Source organism: Peromyscus leucopus, chromosome 6 (genome assembly GCF_004664715.2).
Source record: "Peromyscus leucopus breed LL Stock chromosome 6, UCI_PerLeu_2.1, whole genome shotgun sequence".
NCBI lineage: Eukaryota > Metazoa > Chordata > Mammalia > Rodentia > Cricetidae > Peromyscus > Peromyscus leucopus.
This window is the reverse complement of record NC_051068.1, coordinates 89,709,279-89,719,912: the sequence shown is the minus strand read 5'-3', so window position 1 is coordinate 89,719,912 and position 10,634 is coordinate 89,709,279. Positions and strand designations below refer to the sequence as shown.

Here is a 10,634-nt window from a genome sequence, read left to right as displayed (position 1 = left end):
ACCCCCCGCCTCCCGCTTTCCCGTCCCAGGACGCGTTGCGCGGCCCGGGCCGGAAGTCCTCGAGTTCCCGGGTGTGTGTCTGTGTCTGTGTCTCGCGGCGGTGCGCCGCCGCGGTCCAGCGCCTAGGGAGGGGGTCCGCGTCTGGAGCGCCACCGCTGTCACTGCCGCCACCAAACCGAGTCACTTCTAGAGGGACGGAGGCCCGGCCCTTCGCCGGGTGGAGAAGATGTTGCCCCTGTCCATCAAGGATGATGAATACAAACCACCCAAATTCAATCTGTTGGGCAAGATCTCAGGCTGGTTTAGGTGCGGGGTGCTGTGGCTGCTGGGAGGGGGCTGCCTGGCAGGAGGAGACAAAAGCCGGGAGCTAAGGATGGTCCGAGGTCCGGGGTGGGAGCGTCACCCCCCCTTCCCCCGGCTGTGGTGGAAGGAGCATGTGGACTGGGTGGGTTTTGGAAGGGGGACTCGACTTCGCGGTCCCCGGCACCCCCTTGGCTCCTGCCTGCTTCTAATCACCTGTATCGTGCGCAGGTCCATCCTGTCGGACAAGACATCCCGGAACCTGTTTTTCTTCCTGTGCCTGAACCTCTCTTTCGCTTTTGTGGAACTGCTCTACGGCATCTGGAGCAACTGGTAACCGAAGGGGAAGATGATTGGGGCGGAAGCAGAGGGGGAGGGAAAGTAGCCACTGTTTGCTTAGTGCCACGTAGCTCCTCACTGGTAGGTAGGTAGGTAGGTTCAGGTCTTACCTTAGCCGCTACCACTTCTGCCGAGTTGTTCTCTCACACCTTTCTTTATCCGTGCGGAATGGAAGCTTTTCTAAGATCAGGGCCCATAAGGAACAGACTCTGATTTCCTGCAACTCCATCACACAGGACTGACAGCCCCCCCTCTCCTTCCCCCCCCCCCCCCAGATAAAATGAATCTCCACTCCAACTGCTTGCCTTAGCTTTGCCTGGGGAAAACTGGGAGGATCCTGTTAGCTAACCTCCTGTGGGTGTGGCGTTTTGGGGGGATTTTACCCCTAAGATTCTGAGAGGGAAGATCTGAGGGTCCCTGTTTAATTTATGATTATCTTTGAATGACTCTTGAAGAGGTTTGTGAAGAGACCTTTGACAAGGCGTATGCCATTCTCTTTTACAGTGAAACTGTCTCATTATTTCCCTCTTGTCTTTACTGCAGTAGAAAATCCTGGACAGTTTTCTGAAAGTGCCTCTGGATTTGATGGCTTTTGGTGTCACCTTTGAATTTTTGTTTTCTCCTGTCATGCTTTGGGTAGAGGAGAGTCCAGTGTGACTAAGGAAATCAAGTCCCTAGTATTTAAGTATTTGCTAGGGGATAATTCTGGGCTTGTGAAGTTGCTCCGCAAATAACAGCATCAGCACACTTCTCAAGTGTGCTAGCTCCATCTGCAGATTTTGTTCCCTTTTAAGAATCTGCTAAGAGCTGGGCAGTGATGGCTCATGCCTTTACTCCCAGCACTCGGGAGGCAGAGCCAGGTGGATCTTTGTGAGTTCAAGGCCAGCCTGGTCTACAGAGCGAGATCCAGGAAAGGCGCAAAGCTACACAGAGAAACCCTGTCTCGAAAAACCAAAAAAGAAAATAATCTGAGAGGGGCTGGAGTGAAGAGTGCTTGCTACTCTTGCAGAGGATCAGAGTTTAGTTCTCAGCACCATATCTGAATGCTCACAAGTGTCTGTAACTCTGCTTCAAGGGATCTGACACCCTCTTCTGGACCCCAGACACACACACACACAGAGATAAAAATTTTAAAAAATGTTAAAGAAAAAGAATCTAATAAAGAATGGGGGATATAAATCTCCCAGAATCTTCGAGGGCAAGTTATATAGGGTCTTAGATTATCCTGTGCAATTTATGGTTTCGTTAGCTTCTGTTAAACTAACTTGGTCTCTGTCTTTTAAAATTCATTTTCAGAGAGGAAAGGGATGATAGTCTTTGGTCTCTAGCTCTGCTGGGTTTGAACAAAGGTATTCTTTTACTGGGTGTTGTAAGATCTCTTCTTTGGTGTACATCTTCAATCATTTGTTGGGGATTGTGGTATGACTTAGTGGTATAGTTCTTGCCTACTGTGAGACAGGCCTAGGATCCAGTCCCTGGTGCTGTCAAATACACACACACACACACTAACACTCACACTCAGGAGGATCGCTGTGAGTTTGAGGCCACCCTTGTCTATGTAGTTCCTGGACAACCAGGACTAAGAAACCCTGTCTCAGACTAAAAAGCAAAAACAAAAAACAACAAAAATCCCCCCAAATAAAAGAAGACTTTCATAAGCAGTAGATTGGATTATTGGTTTTGTTATTGCTTGGGGCACAAAAGTCATACTGACAATATTAAATCTTGATGTATTTAATAACCATTTTGATTCCCATGAGAATTGTGTGTATATTTTGAAGGATACCCCATAACAGATCTTTTTTTAGTCTCATAAAGTTTATAACCTTCAATATATCATAAATACTAAAAGCACTGTAGTCTTAACTTGTATTTGAATATAATGCTTTCAGTGATATATACTATTTATAATATATTTTATATTTTCCTCTTTCTGAATTATGTCATCATTTTGGCATATGTGCTGCTTATTCTATGATTACATTATAGCTTATATCACACATTTTTCTAGTTACACTATATTGCTACATACTATATTTCATTACTTCATGGAATGCTTTGTTCTAGGGCTTTCTATCTTAAGTGTCTGAACCACCTGTTTCATGGAAAGTTGGATGTATAGTTCCTCTCTGATCTGTAGAGATCAATTAAAGTACTAAAACCATTATTGCCCAAGCTGTTTGTTAATATACATCATTGAATAAGGAAAATATTAGTGGTACATGACTTGGTCTGTGTCCTTAGGTGATTTGCTCTTCTGCTTCTGCATAACTTTCTGCTGTCCTTAAGGGACTTGTTCTTCTGGACCCTAGTGGTTTATTCTCTCCTTGTGTCGTTAAATCCTTCAGACTTGACGTGCACCTTTGTTGCCCACCTTGCTAAAGTCACTTATCTTGTGCCCATGCATATCAAGTTCCATATTGATAGTTGCTTAATTCCCCAATTTCCATTTGTGTCAGTGGCTATGAAACATAGATCATTGGTGCTTGGAGGATTTAGAAATTTGTTGGAGCTGCGCAGTGGTGGCTCACGCCTTTAATCCCAGTACTCAGAGGCAGAGGCAGGTGGATCTTTGTGAGTTCAAGGCCAGCCTGGTCTACAGAGCGAGATCTAGGAAAGGCGCAAAGCTACACAGAGAAACCCTGTCTTGAAAAACCAAAAAAAAAAAAAAAAAAAAAAAAAAGAAAAGAAAAGAAAAGAAAAAAAAGAAAAAGAAATTTGTTGGGAATTGTGGTATGGCTTAGTGATACAGTTCTTGCCTACCATGTAGTAGGCCCTTGATTCAGTCCCCAGCACTGCCAAATGCAGTCTTTTAAGACTTATCTGGATGCTGACACATAATGCTTTCCCTCATACTTTCATCACATGGTCATGCCTAGAAGCAATGTGGTTTATCCTATGAAACCGTGTAGGTTGATACAAGCCAAGGCTTTGTTACTGAGGAAGAAAGGGCATGTGTACTGAAGAAAGAGATCAACCCATTCAACACAGAAAGTCGAGGTGTAGTGTTTTTGTTTCTTCTTTCCAAAGTTCCAGCAAGGCCTCCAGCACCTTTTGTCTGAGTGTATGGTGATTCCCACCCCCAAATATTCTAGTATACCACTGTTTGGCTTTATGTGTTTTCATGCTCTTCTGCTACACATTTACTTCACCATCTGTTTAAAAACTGAATTTCAATTGTACCATACACTGAAACTGTTGGAAATAGTTTCACTGAGACAAGTGGTTCTCAACCTGTGGGTCACAACCCCTTTGGCAACCCTTTATTTCCAAAATATTTGCATTACAATTCATAACAGTAGCAAAATTACAGTTATGAAGTAGCAACAAAATAATCTTATGGTTGGGGGTCACCACAACATGAGGGACTGGATTAAAGGGTGGCAGCGTTAGGAAAGTTGAAAACCACTGGCTTAGATACTGAAGAAGCTCATGAAACAGACTGTAAAGGTTGATGTTTTCTGTTCTGATAAATATTTGTTCTAGAAATGCTAATGGCTGTATTGGGGGGTTATTTGGTCCCGTTTTTATGTGTGTAGAAGATGTTTATTTAGTAATTCTTTGGTGAAAAGTGCTCTCATTAATCATGCATTTTTCTGCGATATTAAAATTTGATAATGTTTTTGCCTTATATCAAGCTTTCCCTTCTTGTATGACCACTCATCGGCTGTGGTGGAGCCTTTGCCTTCTTGTACTTTTGTTTTTCATCTTAAAAACTCAGATAAGTGCTTCATTTTGATGAACATTAAAGATCACAGAATGGCATGGAGTTGAACGTTATTTAACTACAGTTCATTAGTTTATTAACTTTACTCATGTCGTGATCCTAATAACTTTCTTTTGGTGCTTTTTAGGTGTGTTTGTGTGGATTATGTGTGTGTGCATGCACGTGTGTGTCAGTGACCTGTGAAGGGCAGAAGTTGAATTCAGTAGCATCCTAGATCACTTTCCTTCTTGGTTATTGAGACCGATTCATCCCCAACCTAATTTTCTAATTTCTTGATAATAAATGTACACTTAGCCCTCTTATTCCACATTATAGAAATCAGCTGGACAGGGGTTTGTGAATCATGATGATCCCTTGTCTTCAATTGTGAAGTAATGTTTAACAACACTGTTAGCTCAGTTCCCGGTTGACCTTTAGAAACGTTTTAGATGGAAAATCTTAAGCATGTGTAAATAGTGTAATGGACGCCATGCACTCCTCACCCGTCTTCACCACCACAGCCTGTTTCACCCGTTTTGTTGGCACGTCCCAGGGCTGGATCTACGGAAAGAGATAGAAGACGCAGTCTTTCCTAACTGCTTAGGGCTGATTCCTTAAAAGACAAGAGCCGCCCTTAACAGTTCATCAGTGCTCATATGTCCTTCCTTGTTTCATACATTCTTCTCATATTACATTATACAGAGAAGACTCTAAATACGACCCACAGTGTTTGGCTGATGTGGGAGGATCTTACATCTCTTAGAATGGATAGCTTTTTCTTCCTGCCTTTGTTGTTTACGAGTGAACCTTAAACATAATTTTTTCTTCTTTTTTAAAAGCTGATCTTAAACTCCCCCGTGCCAGAATTACAGATACATGCTACCACTCCTAGTGTTAGACAAAATCCTTCTCAAGAATTTCTTTCCTTCCCCTCCCTCCCCCTCCACTTTCCCCTCCCTCCTCTCTTTGTTTTCTGTTCTTTGTGGACAGGATCTTACACTGTAGCCTAGGGTAGCCTTAGTATTCACTAGGTAGCCCAGGCTGGACTCATGGGGTTACTCTCGCCTCAAGCTCATGAGTGCTGAGACTACAGGTGTGAGCCATGCTTGGCTTCAGGTGTTTCTTTTGTGGAGGTGTGTTCACATTCTGTTCTACTCAGTGTGAAGATTTCTCCTTTATACCACAGAAAATCTCCCTCATTCAAGTGTCTTTATTTTATTTTATTTTATTTTATTTTTGGTTTTTCGAGACAAGGTTTCTCTGTGTTGCTTTGCACCTTTCCTGGAACCCGCTTCGGAGACCAGGCTGGCCTCGAACTCACAGAGATCCGCCTGCCTCTGCCTCCCGAGTGCTGGGAGTGCTGGGATTAAAGACGTGCGCCACCACCGCCCGGCCAAAACTTTTTTTTATTGTTATTTATTTATTATGTATACAGAAGAGGGTGCCAGATCTCATTGCAGATGGTTGTGAGCCACCATGTGGGTGCTGGGAATTGAACTCGGGACCTCTGGAAGAGCAGTCGGTGCTCTTAACCTTTGAGCCATCTCTCCAGCCCTCTCAAGTGTCTTTAGAACTAGTCACAGAAAAATGTATCGCAACGCTTTTTAAAAGAAATTAGTGTTTAAAGAGGAACCTAAAACAAGTATGCTGAGTGTATGAAATAGTTTTTCCTTAGCACATTTTATTTGTTGTGCAAATCCATAATTTTAGGTAATATCTATACTGTCTTTATGTTTTACTTACTTTTCATTTTTCAAAAGTTTTTATTACATTTTATTTTTCCAGTGTGTGTGCGTGCGCATGCATGCGCGTCTTGGTGCACATATGGAGACCAGCAGATACCCTGTGGGAATTGGAGCTGTCTTTCCACCATGTGGGGCCTGGGCCTTGAACACAGGTCTTTAGATTTGGTGTCAGGTGTCTTTCCATCTTGAATCATCTCGCCAGCCCCTACCTTTACATTTTAAAGAACTTTGTGCTATACAGTCCAGATAATAATTCATATTGAGTAACACTTGCTAGCACTGAAGATGAATAGCGAAATTCAGTATTTTCACAATGAATGTGAACTAGAGGCTTTTCATGTGTGTTTATCTACTTATCTGTAGCTAAGTTACTCTCATATCATGATCCTGGGTTCAGGGAAAAGGCTTCATATCATCTGCTGGAAGAGAACATGGTGCTTTTCCAGTTCAGAAGAGGAAGTAGTTTTTCAAGTTTGGTTACATTTTATTCAGTGCTAAAACTGCCTGGGAATATAGTGCATTGGTAGATTCCCCATCACCATGAAAATAAATATAAGTAAATAAGTATTAAAAAGAGCTTGATTGCTACAATCAATAGGACTTACTGTTTTGTATTTCCCTTAAGGCAATGTTTTATATCCATTGAATGTATAAAAAACAGATTTGTGTGTGGGGGTGTGGGAAGTTTGCTGGGGTTCCTGTAAAAGTACTACAGATTAAGTAGCTGGCACATCAGAAGTTTCTTGTCTCATGGTTGGGAGGTATAAACCTGACTTCCGGGTGTCCATAGGGACCTGGGGAGAACCTGCTTGATGCCACTGTCGTAACTTCAGCTGCTGTGCTGGTCATCTTTGACTGCCCCTTGGCTTGTAGAAGCATCCCCCTCATCTCTGTCTTACCATCTCTTGGTCTCCTGTGATGTGTCCTCCTCCAAATTCCTGGGCCTTTTAAATAAGAATACCTGTCAGGACCCATTTATGGTCTAACCAAGTAAATCTGCACCTATCTCTAAACAAAGTCACGTTCTGAGGAGAGAGGCAGCCTATGACAGTGTTTTACTAAATGTGTAGACAGACAGATAGGTACGAACATGCATCATACTGTGTGAGGACTGGCGCACCTCATTGCTGTAGTAGCGATCATGGTGTCCTGTTCACTTAATGAGATGTGTAGCTGAGGCGGAGTTGGCTGCCCAGAGGAAACTTGCTTGGATAAAGGAGGAGATAAGTGTAACTGCAAAGGGGCCTGAGGCTAGGCCCTTCTGGGTTAATCTCTGATTTGGAAAGGAAAGCGGTTCAAAAGGATGAAGTGGAAGTGTTGGCTTGCTACTTGATATGGCTCTGGGGACTAAAGGTAAGGAGAGTCCAGCCCAGGCTCATGTTAAAGAGCTCTCCTGGGATCCAGAACCTTGGAACTCAGGGAAGAGTTGGATAGTAAAGAGTTAAAACTCGAGGTGAAAGTGAGAGGTGGGGGATGAGACCCAGTTCCCCAGGCAAGATGGGACTACTTTCACCAAGGTGGAGTCAGCATGGAGTTTGGGATTGGGACTGAGCTCTGGTGGCTCTCATGAGCCACACTGTGCCTGCTGCTGTGGGAGGAGCTCTTGTGAGGAGACAGCCACTTCCCTACAAGGTGATGGTGGTGGGGGTGAGGCCTGCGGTAAGCTCTGGGTTGAAGTGTGGATGTATCGGTCTCCTGTTTATGTGGTGGTTTATTTCTGGGCCTTAGATTGGGTTCGGTTGATCTCTGTTTGCCTCAATGTCAGCACGCACTGTTTTGATCAATGCATCTCTTGAAATCGAGAAATACCCTCTATCTTTGCCCCTCCTCTTCAAGAACATTATTGCTTTATAAAGAACCACTGCTTTTTATAGGAATTAAACATTTTTAGGTTTATTTTATGTATAGGAGTGTTTTGTCTGCATGTATGTATGTGCATGCCTGGTGGAGGTCAAAAGAGGGTGTCAGATCCCCTAGAACTTGAGTTATGGATGATTATGAACCACTGTGTGGGTGCTGGGAACTTGAGTTATGGGTGATTATGCACCACTGTGTGGGTGCTGGGAACTGAGAGAGCCAACAAATGCTTTTAACTACTGAGCCGTTTCTCCAACTTCCATGCTTCTTGTGATGTGAATTTTAAGATGAGTGTGACACTCTCTTGATAGGTAATGAATTGAAAACAGAGCTCCCTTGGGGAAGTATGTCCTCTGGTTCCTTGTGCATACGTCACATGAGCTGAAATTGAAATGGTGCCGGGACCATCACTGGCCCTGAGCAAAGACGACTCACATCCATGAAGCTTCGCTTAGCTCTAAAATGAAGGCTACGGAGCACTGCTTTATGGGTGTGGGTGCAGCTCAGTGGGAGGGCATATATTTAGTGTGTCTGAAGCATGGGTTCAGTCTCAAGCATTAGTTATAAACATCCAAGTCTTCCCACTTATTTAGGCCATCTGTAATTTCTTCAGTATTTTGTAGTTTTCAGAGTATAAGTTTTGTAATTTGTTAAATCTATCTTTTAAAATGTTAATTTTCCTTTTGAGTACTACTGCAAATGGAAAAATTTTAATTTACTTGTGTTCTTTGTTACCATGTAGGAATGCAAATTATTTTGATACTTATTTTTATCCTGTAATATTACTGAGTTAATATATTAATTCAAACAGGGATTTGGGGTATTCTTTAAGATTTTCTATATGTAACAGCATCTGTAAATATATGTAATCTTAGTTCTTCCCTTGTCTGAGGAGCTTTGATTTCATTTCCTACCTTATTGTCCTGTTTAGACTCTCCAGGACAATCGTAAGTAGAACAAATAAAAAGGGACATAATTGTCATGTTCCTGATCTTTGAGGGAAAACAGCCTTTCACTATTAATTAGCCAGTTAATTTCACCATTTATGTATGATATCAGCTACATATTTTTGTAGCTACCATGCATAAGGTTGAAGAAATTCCTTGTATTTTAAATTTATTGTGTGTTTTATTACCAGGGATGTTATATTTTATGCAATGTTTTTCATCTGTTGGAATTTTTTTGTCCTTTATTAGTATGATTACAATGATTGATTTTGATATAGTGAACCATCCTTGCATTTTTGGACTTAGTCACAGTTGGTCGGGTATGTTTACTCTTGAAGTGGTATGTTTACTCTTGAACAGACACTGGGTCTGATTGTTGAGGGATTTTGGATTCATTTTTACAAGAAATACTGCTACACAGTTTTTTTTCTCATAATGGTTCATCTGACTTTAGTCTTAAAGTAACACTGGTCTTATCCTAGGGAAGTATTTATTCTCTTCTGTTTTTTTCCCAAGTGTTTGTGGAAGATCTGTATTAATTATGTTTTGAGTGCTTGAGAATTAGCTAGTGAATCAGCATGGGATGTATCATTGGAGGTGGTTGTTGCTGGAAATTTCAAAACAGCCAAGTCAGTTTTCTCACCATAGGCTTCAGGTTATCAATTTGCAGAGAGCTTTGTGAGATTGGTTGCCTCTTGGTACTTGTTTTTAGATAGCTTGTTGACATATGGTTGGTAATCTTTCCTTAGTACTCATTTCAGTTCTTTCCAGTCAACAGTAGCCCTCTTTATTCCTGACTTTTAGTAACAGGAATGTTTTTTTGTCATTGTTTTTTTGTTTGTTTGTTTGTTTGTTTTGTTTTTGACAAAGACTCCCGCTTGTGTAGCCCAGCTGCCTTCAACTGCTCCTCAGCTTCTGAGTTCTGGGATTACAGACTCACGCCTGGTGCTTATATCTTTTCTATAGATCAGTTGATACAAAGGTTGCGAATTTCCTTGATCTTTTCAAAGAATAAATTTTCAGTTTTGGTAATTTTTCCCTTTAAAAAAAAAAAGTCTTAGTTTTCCTTGAAGATAGTAGAGGCAAGCAAACTTCTTCCTTATATGTTCTTTGAACATGGTGCCATATTATGTTCTGACTTGAATCATTTCCAGTAAGGATAATCTATGACTCTTGTCCTTTTCCCTTTCTCTTTGGTGTTCTGTGTGAAGTGTGAGGGTCCCCCTTCCCCTGTGTGTACTCACTAATTATCCTGGATTGTGATTGGCTGGTTCCCTTCCCCTGTGTGTACTCACTAATTATCCTGGATTGTGATTGACTGGTTCCCTTCCCCTGTGGGTACTCACTAATTATCCTGGATTGTGATTGACTGGTTCCCTTCCCCTGTGTGTACTCACTAATTATCCTGGATTGTGATTGGCTGGTCCCCCTTCCCCTGTGTGTACTCACTAATTATCCTGGATTGTGATTGCCTTTCAGGAATTTTGGAAAATCCTCAACTACTTCATTTGATTCCTTTATGTGAAATTTCTGTCTGTGGAAATTCTCCATTTGTTCATGAATGTTTCATGAATGCTCCACACCATATTGTTTAACATATTAATTATTTTTGTATTTGTATTTGTGTTTTGCCTGAATGTATGTCTATGTACCACATGCATGTCAGGTGGCCATAGAGGCCAGAACTGGAGTTACAGGCAGTTGTGAGCCACTGTGAGGGTGCTAAAGACTTAATCTGGT

The 10,634-nt window shown here is 41.9% G+C and overlaps 1 protein-coding gene across 2 annotated transcripts in view; it reads left to right on the top strand.

Moving 5' to 3' along the window:
• The first annotated feature begins 20 nt into the window (after positions 1 to 20).
• Slc30a7 (solute carrier family 30 member 7) overlaps positions 21 to 10,634 on the top strand; it is a 92,423-nt gene continuing 81,809 nt past the window's right edge. For both annotated transcript variants that reach the window (XM_037207036.1, XM_028890149.2), the window contains exons 1-2: positions 21 to 306; positions 532 to 633. In XM_037207036.1, coding sequence (XP_037062931.1) covers positions 227 to 306; positions 532 to 633 — 182 coding nt within the window. In that variant the 5' untranslated portion in view covers positions 21 to 226. The remainder of the gene's footprint in view (positions 307 to 531; positions 634 to 10,634) is intronic.